Genomic DNA, 15,890 nt, shown 5'->3' with positions numbered 1-15,890 from the left:
GATGAATCAATTGAGGTGCATGGTATTTATTTTGAAGCTTGCTTATACTATTCGACAAGCAGGAGAAGGTACTGATGATTCGATTGGGACTAAGGAGGTGGAAAAAGAAGAAAACAGGAGATCGAAAGGCATTTTCGCGATGAACTTATCCTTGATGTGAATAAACCAAAGCAAGGGTTTAGAAACACTAATTACGGAAACACAGCAAGAAGATTTTTTGAACAGTCAGATGCAACCGCTCGAATAACTGGAGTGAATTAAGAAGTTATAATGAGGCTCAAAGTAATATTGAACGTTTTGAATTGCAGAGAAGTAGTGAATGCAGTTAAATTTGGGAGTATACTTAGAAAACGGCAGAGCTTTTTAAAACAAAAGTATCCTGAAAAACTACTCACACCTACTCTACACAAAATTTTGGTTCATAGTCAAAATATCATTGAATATCAATCACACTTGGAGGACTGTCAGAAGAAACCCAGGAATGCAAAAATAAGGATATCAGAATACGTGTAAACTTTCAAGGATTAGGAAGAATGTGGACCTATTTAACATGCTCTCAACCTCTTCGGATCTACTTATTTCTTCCTTAAGGCAAGATCTGATAGAACGATACTCTCCAGAAATGAGTTTATTACACATTTCCCAGGACTTAGATGATAGTTTTCAAGAAATTTAGTGTTTATATATTAATTGGTTTTGTCTTTATTTCTTTTTACACTGTTTAATGTTTGATATATCACCAAAATACATTATGTATTCTTGAATACTGGAAAATAAAAAAAAATGCTTTAAAATTAAAAAAAAAATACTTTTTTTCGCACATTTTCACTCGAATTGGTCCTTTTTCTTTTTGCTCTACTGTTTCAATTCACTTAAATTACTTAAAAAATTGATTTTGAAGATTGAATATTAAAATACCGCTATGTTTATCACCTTTGTTAAAACTTCTAATTTTAACACAAATTTCAAGATATAAAAAAAATTTAAGCAATATCTTTATTCGTTTAGAAAATATGATTTTTACAACCAAAAAAGTCAAAAGGGGCCACTGTGCACCGCGTTTTGTACCTAGAATTTTCAAAAAATAGTTTATATTTTAAATAGTTCCCTAGAAGCTAAAACTTGTGTAATAAAAGATTATGACAAGAAAAACCTTTGAGTAATTGGTTTTCAAAATTTAGTATCAAAGGTATTGTAAAATTATTTAAGCTAAGCTTTTGTCGTTTACCATAAAATTTATTTTGTCGCGTACGATAAATTAGCGGGAAGGGCTCGATATATTCATTATAGTTGTATTATATTCTTGGGACTAAATTATCATCATCTGGCAATGTGTACTAAAAGTGTATCTTCTCCGAAAATCTAGGATTTGAAGGGATTGACCCCAGTTGCTTGAAAGCCATTTAATATATTTTTTGAAGGGAATTGTAAATTTATATTTGCTTTCCATGATTAGAGCTTAGAAAACCATTAAATGCCTTCCCACAGAACCGTTTGAAAGGCCCGAATATAGATATATCCAATGGCTGAAGTCGTTAAGAATTCGGAAATCATCCATCCAGATTTCGAATTCAAAATTAGTGACCCAGGAAAGCAACCATTTAAAATGAAAATCTGTCACAGAAGCGCACGCGTATGCTGGTGGCAAACGATTTATAGTGGCATTAATTTTGCCCACCATTGTTACCAAACACCCACGCTCTGATGATGCTGCCTTTGCAACACTACGCTAACCTTTTGCTGCTAAGACCTATAATATGTTAGAAAAAAACACTTATTATAGATTAAACCTATGCCAATGGAGTCCATTACCGTTGTCACACTGCGAATTATACACTTTGTCAAATATGCCCTTATTGCAAAAGTCGAAAGTGCCCTGATTGGGATTAAAAAGTGTTTTTATTTTTTTTTAATAACTTATATTTTCACAAAACTGACTTTAATTTACTAAACAAAAGGCAAAGTGCTACCACAAATTTATTCACCATAACTTCACAAATCGCTTACTTAGCGGCGCTCAAAAATTACATCAGAAATGCAAAAACACGAAAACACTACTTTACTGAAGAGTTAAAGAAAGACTGCCAAACTTCATAAAGTTTCATTAAATCAAAATCAGCTTCTTCCTCCGATGATGATGGAAAATGCACGCTGCTCTATCAAAGTCGGAAAAGATCTCACCGATACATTTGATTAGAGACACAATCTTCACAAGGTCCATCCTATTACTCGGATACGCAGATGATATTGACATAATTGAAAGATCAAAGCGTGACGTCAGTGGAGCGTTTTTGAGCATTGAGACGGAAGCGAAGAAGAAGGGTTTAGAGGTCAATGAGGGCAAGACCAAGTTTATGCTGTCATCAAAAAAGGACACTGAAAACCGACGTCTTGGACAAAACGTCACCATGGACAGCTATAACTTAGAGGTAGTTAAGGACTTTGTCTACCTAGGCATCACTATTAACACAGACAACGACATCGGCAATTGAGAAGTAAAGTCCTCTCTCGAGCATCTAAAATCACCATCTTGTCTCATTTATGGCGCCGAGGCCTGGACCCTGTCAAAGAAAGATGAGAACGTCTTAGGATGCTTCGAGAGAAAAATTCTTCGGGTGATTTTTGATCCCGTGCGCATAAATGGAGAATGGAGGAGAAGATATGACGATGAACTGTACAGGCTGTTTAGCGACACTGACCTAGTTAACAGAATTAAAGGCCAACGGCATAGATGGCTGGGTCATGTAGAGCCAATGGACATCAGCGCTCCAGCCCGGAAGGTCTTCGAATCCAATTCTGAAGGACGGTGCAGTAGAGGAAGACCGCGACTCAGGTGGCGCACGCAGGTGGGTGAAGACCTCAACCAACTTGGCGTGCGAAACCGAGCTAGCTGGAGACGCATGTTGGTTGATGCCCAGGTCCGCCCGAACTGTAGCGCCACCTTAAGTAAGTAAGTAAGTATAGTAAGTAAGTATACAGAATCGAAAGCTTTTTCTATATCTAACACTATCATTCCTGTTGACTGTCCATGTAAACGATGTTCTTTAACGTGGTTACAAATTCTTTGTATTTGATGGGATGTGCTGTGAAAACTTCTAAAACAAAATTGCTCGTCAGGAAGTAGATTTAAATTTGAAACAAATTTCGAAATTTGATCTTTTACGACTTGTACATATATTTTACTTATGCTTAGTAAACTAATGGGTCTGTAGCTTAGATAAATATCTGAAGGTTTACCAGCTTTCAAAATAGGCACAACTTTTGTCTTTTTCCAAACATTAGGAAAATATTGAAGTTTAAGACATGAATTGATTATAAATGTTAAGTACCTAATTCCGTTCTTCGGTAGGTTTTTCAAATAAACATTTTTTATACCATCTAAACCTTCGGCTTTCAGTGTATCAAGGTTTTTAATAACACTCGTAATGTTTTCTTCGTTAACAAAAGCATTTAATGGTGTTGTCACGTTTAGAGCATTTGCATTTTGAATTTGGACTTTGACGAGATCATTTGTTTTTGTGTCCCTGTCACCTAAGCTTTGTGAAACCAAATGGTTTTTTTAAAAATTCCTTGCAATTTCTTCAGCCTTTTCATTGTGGTCGGTGAAGTATATTGACGTCGAGTCCTTTAGAAATGGAAGAGTTCTATTTTGATTTTTAACGATTTTAATGATATTACAAAATGGTTTATCGTTTTTATCTAGAGGACTAAGCTTTTTATCCTATTCATGGTTGCTATGTTTCATAAGCTCATTTGAAATCTTACTAAAATGAGAAACCATTCTTCCAGAGAAGGGTTGACGATAACGTTGCCAGTTTCTGTAATGAAGATTTTTCAATTTTATTATTTCTAGTATGTTTAGATGGTAATTTTGTATTTAAAGTTTCTCTCTTTACTCTTTTAGGCACACTTTTATCTATTGCAGAGCTAATGTTTTCTGTAAAGTCATGAATCAGAACATCCACATCATCTTTACAGTTAAAATTTTCGAGCTGTGTAGGATAACATTGGATTTTCCTATTGATTTTTCTTCTAAAGCAAAACCAGTTTGCTTTTTTTAAATCTTGAAAGTATTGCACATTTTTTTCACCCGACCATAAAAGGTCACAAAAAAACAGGTGTATAATGATATGATAATCTTTAATTTGTTTTTAAACAAATGCTGGTTCGAGAAAATTATAATTAGAAGAAAATTAAAACAACGCGTGTGCTTTGTTAGGTTATCAAATAATTTCTAGTTTTTATTGAAATTTGTGAGTTTGACAGATGATTGAAAAATTATTTCGAAAGCAAGTGTTTTTTTTTACTCTCTCTAATGAGTTTTACATTGTTGCTATTTTCAAATCGAACAACAGGATTATGATCAGAGCTAAGAGCTTGGAAACTAGTTGGTTAGGTTATAAGACATTGAAAATTTGACACAAACAAATCAAGAACGGAAGGACTACCAAGTGAACCTGAAGTAATTCGACCGTATTATCAATTGCTAACATGTCGTTGGCAATATCGAATGTATGATTCTGTTCGAAATCTGATCCTCTCGCATGCAGAATTATTTTTTATTCATCGTCCATTTCAACTTAACTGGTCGATACCCGTGAGATTGATTGATATAATGGCAGCGTATTAACTACATTCGAAAAAATGAAAAACAACGTTTTGTTCTAATTATAATTTCCAATGACTAGAATTCTATTTTATTTGATCGTTGAAAGATACTTTGGTATAATAGCATTATTCTATTTCTTGTTCTTTTGGTTTTGTATAATTTTATCCTACTTAAATAACCGTCCAAATAATTTAGACTATTTTTTTTATTTTTATTAATCTAATTATGAAATTATGTTTTAATTTTTTCTATTTCATTTTTTTTATTATTAAATTTAATTTAAATATTTTATGAGTAAAAAAATTGGTGGCATATTTTTGTTTTTCTAAATATTTTAAATAACTATATTTTGTTCATAAAAATGTTTTTTTTTTGCCAAATAACAACAACAACAAACCGAAAATAAGACATTCAAAAGAAGTGTAAATTGTTCCGGAATACGTAATAGAAGTTGTTGTAACTTGAAACTCCTAGCCAAAGAGACAAGAAACCAGATAACTTAATTCTTCTTTAATTTCCTATTGCACATCCACTCTTGGTTTCTCTCACTTGTCTCTTTAGCTGAGTTTTGTTTAATCTTGAAAAGACCTTGAAAAAAGTCTTTTGACAATTTCTTTTTTGTTTTGTTTCTTAAATTTAAACAATAAATAAATTAAATAAATAATATAAGGCGAGATACATTGATAAAAGAGGAATGGACGCTTCGCTTCCCAAAGCATCCATTTTCCATCGACTTAGATATTTTTCAAGCAACTTAGAAACTTATGTATTTCAAAAAAGGAGTTTTAAAAAACCAGCAGTGCTTCGTTTTTTCGATTTATTAAAGGTGCAGTTTTGTTTTTCTAGATTCTACGAGTGAGTGTTTTTGGTGTGATTGAATATTTTGTTTCTAACGAAAAGCTCTCCTTTTCCTCTTTGTAATCCTAATAACGCTTTCCCTCTACATAGAAACCCGGCAGTTCTGATTCCAAACGCAGCAACTGCACGTAGGTCACCAATTTCCAGTCTTTTGATTGATCTTCCTTCTTGAACGTCGAGTAGTACGAGACCAGCTCTTGTGATCCGTCTTGATCCAAATCGGCAATGAGAAGAGAATTTTCTTGGTTGTTCAAGTCGGGTTGGCAAACGACTTCGTCCAGTTCGGTGCTGCAGAATTGGATGATGTCACTTTGGCTGGTGTTCTCAATCCTCGTGTCGGATCCAATGAATATGACAAGAACGACGGTCTCGGTGATCAGTTGACGCTTGTAGTTGTTCAGCAGGAGGGTACTGCTGGTGATGTTGGCAGTGCTCCGCTCGACACGGGCGATCTTCTCGGGGATCGTGTAGGTGTTGCGTTTCTGGACCAAATGATCGAATATATTGAACTCGCTGGTGGGGAAATCAGCTTCTTCTTCTTTCTTTGATTGTTCGCGCTTCTTGCGGCGACCGAGCGCAGCAGAGTCGTTCTTCCACTTCCAGAATTTCATCACAAAGCCGGACATCTTTGACTTGCTGTTCTTGAAGTGCCACTGAGCCGGAACCATGCCGTACATTCCGGGATTGGTGAAGTTCCGGACAACATTCACTCTGCCATTCCGTTCCTCGCTCAGAATGAAGGAGACATTGCAGTCGTCGGGGCATTTTCCACGATTCTCTACGATCAACTCCCGACCACTGAGGGAATAAATGTTTCTTTGAGCTTCGGTCTCCTTGCGCTGGCCATAGTGACGGTGTTGGGAGATCTTCAGAGCTGGAGTAAGCTTCTCACTTTTTATCGAACGATTGGTGACCAGCGAGAAGAGCTCCGTTAGCGATTTGGACCGCTGAACTTCGGTGCTATTGCGAACGCAATTGAAAGTGATAATATGCTTCTTCTCCAATTGGAACTTCCTCAGGATATCGCAGTCGTGGACTTTGTAACCATCGCCTATTGGTTTGCCAATTCGTCCCGAAAGAATTCTCAGGAGATTCCTAGCCCCCGAGGGAGCATCACCGTGGAAGTTTTCGTGGGGCGTTATGAAGTTCTTTGGCTTCGAGTCGTAATGCAGAATCGGAGATGTTGTGGCTAAGAGAATCTCATAGACTCCATCGCCATCCAAATCAGGAAGGATCACAGGGAAATCGAGAGCATCGACTTTCGTCTTAGATCGTACTCTGAACTTCCAGTGCCATTGTCCAGAGATCGGGTTGATGACTCCCAATTCCCCAAATTGATCGATGACCAAACAGTCCGGTTTGCCGTTCTTGTCGATGTCAATCAAGGTGCAGTCAATTGTGATGGGTTCGTCCACCATTTCATCGAACCAAGCAATCGCCCCGGAACTCCCTATGAGCGAAATGATTCCATTCCGCTTGGTGTTGGATGGTTCAAACTCGGGGAAGAAGGCGTCACCTCGGTAGAGGAAGATCAGGTTCTTCTCCCAGTTCCTCAATCCATCGACGACATTGATCACACCCTTGAGCTCGATCTTGGTGTAGTTGTTCAGCCAATTGTGTGTCTTGATGCGGTCCGGCGGTGCTGGACACGTTCCTTCTTCGCTGCATGGGATGACCCAGAGGAAGATGACGACTGTGAGGACACAGAGCAGAATCGAGCCGATGAAACAGCACTTCCGCGTTGTGGTCATGGGTTCGTCCTTCGTTTCGGGAGGCCCTAGAATCGCAACATTATCAGCGTCGGTTTGATGGCGCTCTTCGCCATCGCTGTTGAAACTCGTGAAGTTGCTCCCCCCGTCCATGACACTACGGAAGGAGTTCTGCAGGGACATGCTGCTGCTGTGATGCATCTGATGTCCGTTCGGGTACTTCTGATGGTACTGCAAGTTGCTGCGAGTGTGGAAGCCTTGTTGCTGCCTTTGGTTGCTTCTTTGTCTTGATTGGCGTTGTTGTTGCTGCTGGGATTGAAAACTGTTGTGATTCTGGTGGTGATATTGCTGCTGCTGTTGTTGGTTTTGACTTTGGTTTTGTTGCTGGCGACGAGTGTGTCGACTTGAATTGTGTATTTCTTCTTCACTATCAGAATCGGACATTACTTGACTTAATGGCGCGTATATGCCCTGCTGTGAATCACTGCTGAGCATTTTAACTGAAAATAAAAATAGAAAAACAAAAAACACTCGTAGTAGAAAAATCAATAAACTTGAGAGTTGAGTAGCTTTGAGTTTTCTTCGCTCGGAAGTGGTTTTTAGATTGTGGATTACCTTAAATTGAAAACGTGTAAACATGCACTTGTAAGTCAACATTTTTTAGTGCATACCAAAAGTTAAAAAATCTAATTTTATTTGTTTAAATCTCAATTTTTACGCAGAAATTTTCTCTCAAAGCCGAAAAAATACACAACTTTTTTCAAGGAAACCCAAATGACATTTCAAGGAAAATAGAATTTTGAAAGCTGTCAAATTTTAAGAACTGGAAAAAATAAGATGGTAGTTAGTACATAAGGCTAAGTTTATACTGCAGTATGATTTACATTTCTTGTGAGAGTTGAGTGGAACAGAGTTTGTAGCAACTTTAAGTTTGAACGTGAGAAGAACATGAATTTGTTATAAAATGGGTGTCTTTTACAAAAATGTTTCCTTTTAGTATTTTTTGGAGTATAAAAATTTTAAATGGAATAAAAGAAAGATGATTTTCATAAATTGGCATCAAATGTTTTTTACTGCAAAGGATAATGTAATTTAAATATGATTTCTCACATATGTCCACTATAACTGGATTGGATGAAGTCTGATCAGGAATCCAGTATCTGGCCGTATATCGGCAAATTTTGTTTTTCAAGTGGTTAATCATTTTGGATTTGTCGGCACAGCCTAGAAAAACGACTTCACATATCCCTACAGAAAAGATTCAAGAGATAGCGTTAAATCACACGATTTGAGGTCAATTCACGGGTTCGTAACGAAAACGATGCGGTTACCAAATGTTTCCGTCAATAAATAATTTGTGGTGCGAGCTGTCTGGCATATTTCAGCGTCGTTTTGCAACTTAAGATTCCGGACATGATGGTTGTTTAATTGATGAAAGAAAATGTCAATAATCATGGATCTAAAGGATTCACCATTGACCGTAACGTTCTGCCAGTATCGATTTTAAGGAAGTACGGAACAATCGACGGTGTTTTCTCAACATACATTTGAGAATTATCATACTGTAGTTTTCTTTATTAATCAAAAATGGGCTTTATCACTAAAAAAAAGATATCATTAGTATCAAAGATAAACTTATTTTGGCCCAAATTTGGACATTTTCACAAGTAAGTTCATTCAGATTGATATGTCAAATTTATCTAAAAATAAACCAATTGACAGCTTACAAAATGGCTGCCAGTAAAGATAGTGTTTCCAACTTATATTGTAATACCTTTGCTCCATCGAAATACTAGACATGTTCTGCTAATCGATTCTAATTCGTGTTCAAAACCTTCTTTAAAAGTGTTTAATCTCTTGAGCTATGCTTGTTCTCTTGTAGGTTTTGCGGAAAAAATAAGATCAATTTTAAACGCCATCTGTTGTTTCTTTTTTTTTGACAAAGGATGATAAAATACAAAAAGCGACTTCCTCCATATTTCTGCCGAACCTACAGAGGACTTTATAGCCTTAAGGCCCAACTATAATAGGCATAAGCAAACATAAGCTTATGTCAGAAACATAACGAAAATTCACTTAAGTTTGTGAAATTACTACATAGCCGTAATGCAATTTTGTTCACGTATCTATATGTCAGATTTTACTTATGCGGCGAGCGACTGGGATCGCTCTTGGATAAGTTTGCTTAAGTTAACGAAACTGAAAAAATTTAACGAAACGGAGCTCCATTATGTTCACTCGTATTGAGATTCTTTGTATTCGCACGTTTACTTATGCGCGCATATGCTAGCTTATGCCTATTATAGTTGGGCCTTTAGGAACTGATGAAACCAGCACGAAGTTGGCTACTAACATATCGAGTGGGCATCGATTATTATGTAATATTTCTAGAAAAAAAAACTCCTCAAAAAGTCTATGTTTTCGGCCTTATCCTGTTAAGTTTTTCTGGAGAAGGTAAGCATATCTCCTTTTCTACATTTTTTTTAATTTCTCCAAAAAAATGCAGTTTTTGGTTAATTCTTCACACCAAGACCAAAACTCGGTTTTGGCTGATAACCTACATCGAAAACTCAAATTTTCCCGTACATTTTTGGTAAACCACAAGTTTTACATAAAACCTCTCGAAAACTAGTAGCAATTCAAAGTTGAACTAAACAAACAAACCTTTTGAAACATTCAACAATTTCTTTACAAAATAAGAATTATTCCTTTTTGTTTTTATTTACAGAATATGGAATAGAAAAAAAGGGAAACTTTGGGGGAGCTGCGTGGCAACAGAAAAAATTGAGGGAAACTTTTCCAACGTCGAGAATAAAAGCCCCGGTGACTATTTTCGGCACTGGTGGTTCGTTTAAAATCCTCTAGAGTTTCATACGCTCTTTGTTGAGCGGGGAACTGGAATTCACGTTGGCTACTGGCGTGACAACCCCAAGGACGAGAAAGACTTGCTCATAGTTCGTAATGACGCTTCCAAGTGTTGCGTCTTCGAACTCGTCGCCACAAATATGTTCGACACTTTCGCTTACTACCTGGAGAAAGACTTTCTGGTAACTCCGTTCAATCACAAGGATTTAAGAGATATGAAAAAGCCGATAAGTTCATTAGTGGAGGAGAATAAGTACGAAAAAAAATCTCTGGTGAAGTCTAGTCGCAACGGGCTAGGAAAATTTGTGACAAAACATTCCACAATGTGGGAATCGTTGTTCCATGAAACTATCACCCCTTGATGGACAGCGATACCAAAATCAAAAAGATCCTCAGTGCTTTGGACAAGCCAGACGAGCCCTCAAAGGGAGAAGCCAAAGAGATAGTCATGGAGAAATTGCAGCCCATCATAACAGCTTCAGTTATCGCTCTGAATGAGTGTGATTTTGGTCCGAATCTAGAACTAGGAATTGACCTTTTCTGCTACGGCCATTAGGACCTACACAAAATTGTTCACAATCTTCTAAACTCCGACTATAAGTTGCTTGCTCGGACGGCAACAAAATATATGGAAATTCTGAAAGCACATTTGGACAACAGAAGCAATAGTCATGAGTTCCGTATTTTAGGTTGAATTTGTTTTGAAAGAAGAAGAACATTATTTAAATAAAATAAATTTGTATTGTAACAATTTTGTTGGTTATTGATTCTATGAAATATTTTCTAGGCAATTAGCTTCTCCTTAGTGAATTGTTCGGCCCGGAAATGAACAAAGAGAATATCTGCAAATAAGCGAGCTTGTTGTTCTTGTTGGTTCATATCGTGAGCCCATTCCACCCATCCCCAGAACTTCAGTTGAAGCTCTTTTTCTAGAGAGCTAGTGTTACGGTCTTGTCTGCGCTGATATGCTGCTCTATGACAGCACAGGAAAGGATTGCCGACTCAAGGGTGTCGACTTCAAGACTTCAAGAATTTTCAAAAATTGAATTTTGAGAGAATACATACCATAAAGAGCAACTTCACTGCCTAAAAGGAAGTACTTGGATATTTACATTTTATGTGTATCCGAGACGCTGGGTGATGATGTACTGGGAGTTTTTTGTATATTCGTATCGGAACGTTTGTTAAACCACTCAATGACTGGATCCCATTCGATCTCTTAGAGCTCGTATAGATCTTTACCTTCCTGAAAATCAACTTGATAAGCACCTAAAAAAAAGCTAAAGTTTCTATCTTGCATTTCCAAATCCTTTAGTTCATTGCAGAGTATTTCGAAAGTTCTGCGGCTTATTCTGAAATGTTTTTTCATCAATACAAAATTTGACAGCCGGTGCTAAACAAATTTAAATGTCAAAGTGAACTCGTTTAAATATTTGGTGTGAACTATTTTCGAAAATGTTTTGCATAAAACTCAGTATTGCGTTTGGTGTGAAAAGGCTATAAGGTTAACAAAACACTTAAATCGAGTTCAGAAGTTTTCCCATATTTCCGCTGAACATACAGAAGGCCTTATAGTGTTAAGAATTGATGAAACAAACACGAAGATGGCAACCAACATATCGAGTTTAATCGATTATTATGTAATATTTCTGAAAAAATCTCTTCAAAAAGTCTATGTTTTCTGCCTTACCCTGTTACATTTTCCTGGAGGAGGTTGGAATATCTCCTTTTTAACATTTTTTTTTGAATTTCTCCAAGAAGTTCAGTTTTTGATTAATTTTTAGCAACAAATCAAATTTGTGTGGTGTTCTGAGTTCTTAGATGCAATCGAACAGTTCTGTTCAAAAATTCCCCTTGTTAGTGAGAATTCAGCCTTAGAAGAAACTCTCAAAATATTTCCTTTCCCTATTGGAATTACCTGTCTGTCATTTATTTTCCAACTAGAATTTCCATTGGTTGTGTGAAAAGTTGGTGAAAACGAGGCGCCGCCACCAAAAAATCCACTCAAGGAAAAAGTCAAGAATAAAAGAAATAACTAGGGCAATTGTTTTGTAAGTTGCACAATTTCTCCCGATTGCAATTCACTTTTATTTTAGTGAAATTATCGCGTATAAACATCTCCTAAAATCACAAAACGTTTCCCATTAACTCTGCACAAGGACTTTCGATCCAAAAAATAAAACAATTCCTTATCGCGACGATAGAATTCAGTGTGAAAAAAAAGAAATAATATCGAGTGAAAAAAATAAAAAGTGATATCGAAATGTCCTCAAACATGGCGTCGACCCTGGAGGAGCAGCAAAGCCTTCGCGAGTGTGAAAATTACATTCAAACGCATAATATTCAGCGGGTATTGAAGGATTGCATTGTCCAATTGTGCGTCAGCCGCCCGGACAATCCTGTCCAGTTTTTGAGGCAGTATTTTCAAAAATTGGAGAAGGTAAGTGTTTTTGTGTGTTATATTTTTATTTTTCATGTTTCTTGGTTTTCTTTTTCCTTTTCTTTGGTTTTCGTTGTTGGTGAAATCGCGAATAACGTTTGTGTGGTTCAGAAGCAGTTAGTTAGAGTGAGAGGTGTATATTGTTGTGGGGCGGTAATGGAAGAGGTTTTTCGTGTTTTTCTTTGGTTGTTGTTCCATTGGAAAATTGACAGGTGGAAGAATTTGACATATGGAGTATGGGAATGTTTTTTGTTTACAACTTTTTTTCTTTTTGGCGAATTCTCGGTGGTTCGTTCGAAAAAAGAAATTAATTTGATGTTTTATGAAATTTAATTAATTTCTTTTATGATATGCGCAGCTCTTTGAAGTGGAAATGTATGTTTAAACTTGACTCTGGGGAAAGCTTTTAATATTTCCATGTTTTTATTGTTTTACAAAATTGAAACCTTGAGAGCAAACGAAAATCCGTTTAGTTTTTCTTCAATCTTATCCCTTCTGAATTTTAGAGTGTTTTTTAAACTAAATAAAATATCACATTTCAAAATGTTTTTTGTTGTATTTGCGGACGTCTGGCTGTGGAAAAAGTGGAACTTAATTGTCTGGGACTTACTTTTTTGCACTCTCAGAAGATGTTTTCTTTTACTTAAGTAAACGCAAAGTTATAAGTGGGCATTAAAAAAGAGACCCACTTTGAAAGTGTTTATCAGGCAGAGGGTGGAAATGAAAGTGAGACGTCTTTTTTTTATATCGCTCTCTTGTTTATACCAATCCTCAAGTGTTGCGAAAAATACATTTTTTCACCACCAAACCTCCGCCAAACGCTGAGAAAAAAACCTTCATTCTAATCCCTACAAAACTACGTTTCTCAATTTTGGTTAAATAAAAACTCCTAAAATTTGATATTGGCTCGAAAGCTGTTTCCATGATAAAATTATAAGAACTTAAATTAGGTGTCGCAACAGCTTGTAGACAACAACAGCCTATTGACTTACAACTCTCAATCATTTCGTGTGGTAGTTATGTCAGGGAAGTTTACATTCTGAAAACATTTTTCATATTTCAAATACTTAAAATTATTCAGAACTTCAAATATGCTACTTTTCAAAAACCTCTATCTATGAATAAACGGGGAGTACAAATCACTATGTACAATGAAAAAGCTCTCTACTACAAGGACCTAGCAAATAAATTGTCTCATAGCAATAATTCGAAAAAATTTGGAATATTTTTAAAGAAGTAACCGATGGGAAAAGAAGTACGAAGAAAACTCTTGAACCTGCTCATTTTAAAACTCTTTTGTCCGCCGAAAGGAATCTTCACACTTTCAGCTTCGCTCTTCCAAATATTGAAGGTGATGAAATCGTTGCTCATATAACACCGTAAATAAGCAAATCATTCACTATTGCTTCCTGTATCGAAGCCTAAATTTCGACAGAGTATCAACTTCTCGTGAATTTGATGCTTTGTCTGATTCCATCCGAAGAATTGTTTGATCCTATCCTCGCACTGCCTCATGGCCTCAACATTCAGGCCAGACAACACCCGATGAATTGTGTGCAGAAATCTTCGCTGAGTTGAACCACCTACTGGTCAACGAGCCCAATCGAATATCAAACGTTGAAGGTCGAGCAGAAGCCACTCTTGACTTGTTTTTTACCTCTGATCTTGATAAGTACAATGTTAGTGTTCTATCTCCTCTAGGCACACCTGACCATTGTGTTATATCAGCAAATTTCTCGTGTCAAAACTGTTCAGTTAAAGAATAAGCTCCTAAGAGAACACTTTGGCAGTACGAGAAAGCCAACTGGAACAGTCTCAACAATTGTATTAGGATCTTTAACTGATCACAATGCTTCCTCGATAGTTACGTTGACGCTTTTTGAACTTTTGAACTTGTATCCCGAATAGGGTCAAAAGCATCAGAAAACGCATGGTTCAGTGCGAGCTGTAAAGAGATTATTAGGGTTAAGAAGTTAAGTTTCCTTTGTTTTAAAGCCAATCTAACTGAGGAAAACCGGAATAAGTTCAAGCAAGCCAGGAAGGCCTGCAACGCCCATATACGACGGACCAAATTTTTACATGATCAAAAATAACGGCAAGAAAAACTGCAATGTCCAAAGGCAGTAAGAATTTTTGGTCTTTTGTAAAAAATATTAGGAATTCTTCCTCTTCATCGGTTCCTACGCTCGTGGTCAATGACACTCCATATGCTAGCTCTTTAGAGAAAGCTGATCTCTTTGCTAGGCAGTTCGCCGTCAATTCAACGCTGCCAGTGAGTGTTATGACTGCGCCTGTACTAGAGCGAGTTAGTGATTCTATGGGACCAATCTTTTTTCGCACTCGTACTGTGGCAAAAGTTCTTAAAGATCTCGACATTCATAAATCCGCTCGTCCGGATGGTATCTCCGCTATTGTTCTGAAGAGGTGTTCTTCAACGCTGACAAAACCACTGCGTAAGCTTTTTCATCTTTCCAACTCCTCAGGTCTCGCAGGTCTCGAGCAGATGGAAAACTGGATTTGTCCAGCCTATTCTCAAAAAAGGCGAATCTTCCTCACCGTCTAATTACCGACCGATTGCACTTACGTCCCTTCCAAGGTCATGGAAACGCTGGTTTATTATCAGCTCAAGAAATGTCTCGAAGATCGAAAGCTCTTTAATGACGGTCAGTACGGCTTTCGCAGTAATAGGTCCACTGGTGATCTCATTGTTCATGTCACCGAACATTGGAGCAGATCCTTACATCGTTTTGGGGAAAGTAAAATTATTGCACTTGATATTTCAAAAGCATTTGATTGAGTTTGGCATCAGGCTCTCTTATCGAAAATGCGTGCTTTTGGTTTTCATGAATCCCTCCTTCATTGGATTAGTAATTACCTTTCGGATCGTTCAATACAAGTAGTATTGGATGGATTCAAGTCGGGAAACCTTAAAATTAATGCTGGTGTGCCCCAGGGCCCTCTGATTTATCTGTTATTTACAAGACTTATATACGTCTGAAGCTTGAGTATAACTCCCATCTCTGGGCGGGTGCTCCTGCAACTTACTTAAACTTCTTGGACAGTATTGAACGTCGAGCATTTAAATTGATTGGTGATAATACCATCGTAGGATCATTTACGTCGCTCGAAAATTGTCCCAAAGTTTCCTGTCTCGCCCTCTTTTACCGTTATTGTAACGGTTTATGCTCTAGAGAAATAGCCAGCTGCATTCCTCTCCTTAAACAGTTCAACCGTAGTACTCGCGCGTCTAGGATTGTACTGTCAAGTACAGAGATTCGTTCTTTAGCCATACTATGCGAATGTGGAATGCCTTGTCAAACTCTGTCTTTTCCAGCTATTTAAATATTTAGGAATTCAAAACCAATGTCCACCGACACCTCCTTTCAACCCCACTCTCTCTTTTCTAGTG

The 15,890-nt window shown here is 37.0% G+C and overlaps 2 protein-coding genes across 2 annotated transcripts in view; one reads left to right on the top strand and one right to left on the bottom strand.

Annotated features, from left to right (window-relative positions):
• Positions 1 to 4,657: 4,657 nt before the first annotated feature.
• On the bottom strand, positions 4,658 to 7,965 carry LOC129946655 (uncharacterized). The gene is made up of 2 exons (XM_056056910.1): positions 7,792 to 7,965; positions 4,658 to 7,676 (listed from the first exon to the last, which is right to left on the bottom strand). The coding sequence occupies exon 2, from the start codon at positions 7,669 to 7,671 to the stop codon at positions 5,533 to 5,535; it is 2,139 nt and encodes a 712-aa protein (XP_055912885.1). The 5' UTR covers positions 7,672 to 7,676; positions 7,792 to 7,965; the 3' UTR covers positions 4,658 to 5,532.
• A 4,038-nt stretch (positions 7,966 to 12,003) lies between these two features.
• Positions 12,004 to 15,890, top strand: part of LOC129948516 (cAMP-dependent protein kinase type I regulatory subunit) — a 180,256-nt gene continuing 176,369 nt past the window's right edge. The window contains exon 1 of the mRNA XM_056059550.1: positions 12,004 to 12,481. Within this exon, the coding sequence (XP_055915525.1) occupies positions 12,305 to 12,481 (177 nt within the window). The 5' untranslated portion in view covers positions 12,004 to 12,304. The remainder of the gene's footprint in view (positions 12,482 to 15,890) is intronic.

The sequence above is a fragment of the Eupeodes corollae genome, chromosome 2 (assembly GCF_945859685.1).
Source record: "Eupeodes corollae chromosome 2, idEupCoro1.1, whole genome shotgun sequence".
NCBI lineage: Eukaryota > Metazoa > Arthropoda > Insecta > Diptera > Syrphidae > Eupeodes > Eupeodes corollae.
This window is presented reverse-complemented; position numbering and strand designations above follow the sequence as displayed.

Excerpts from the sequence above, each read along its gene's own strand:
- LOC129946655 (XM_056056910.1), bottom strand. The coding sequence starts at position 7,671 with ATGCTCAGCAGTGATTCACAGCAGGGCATATACGCGCCATTAAGTCAA.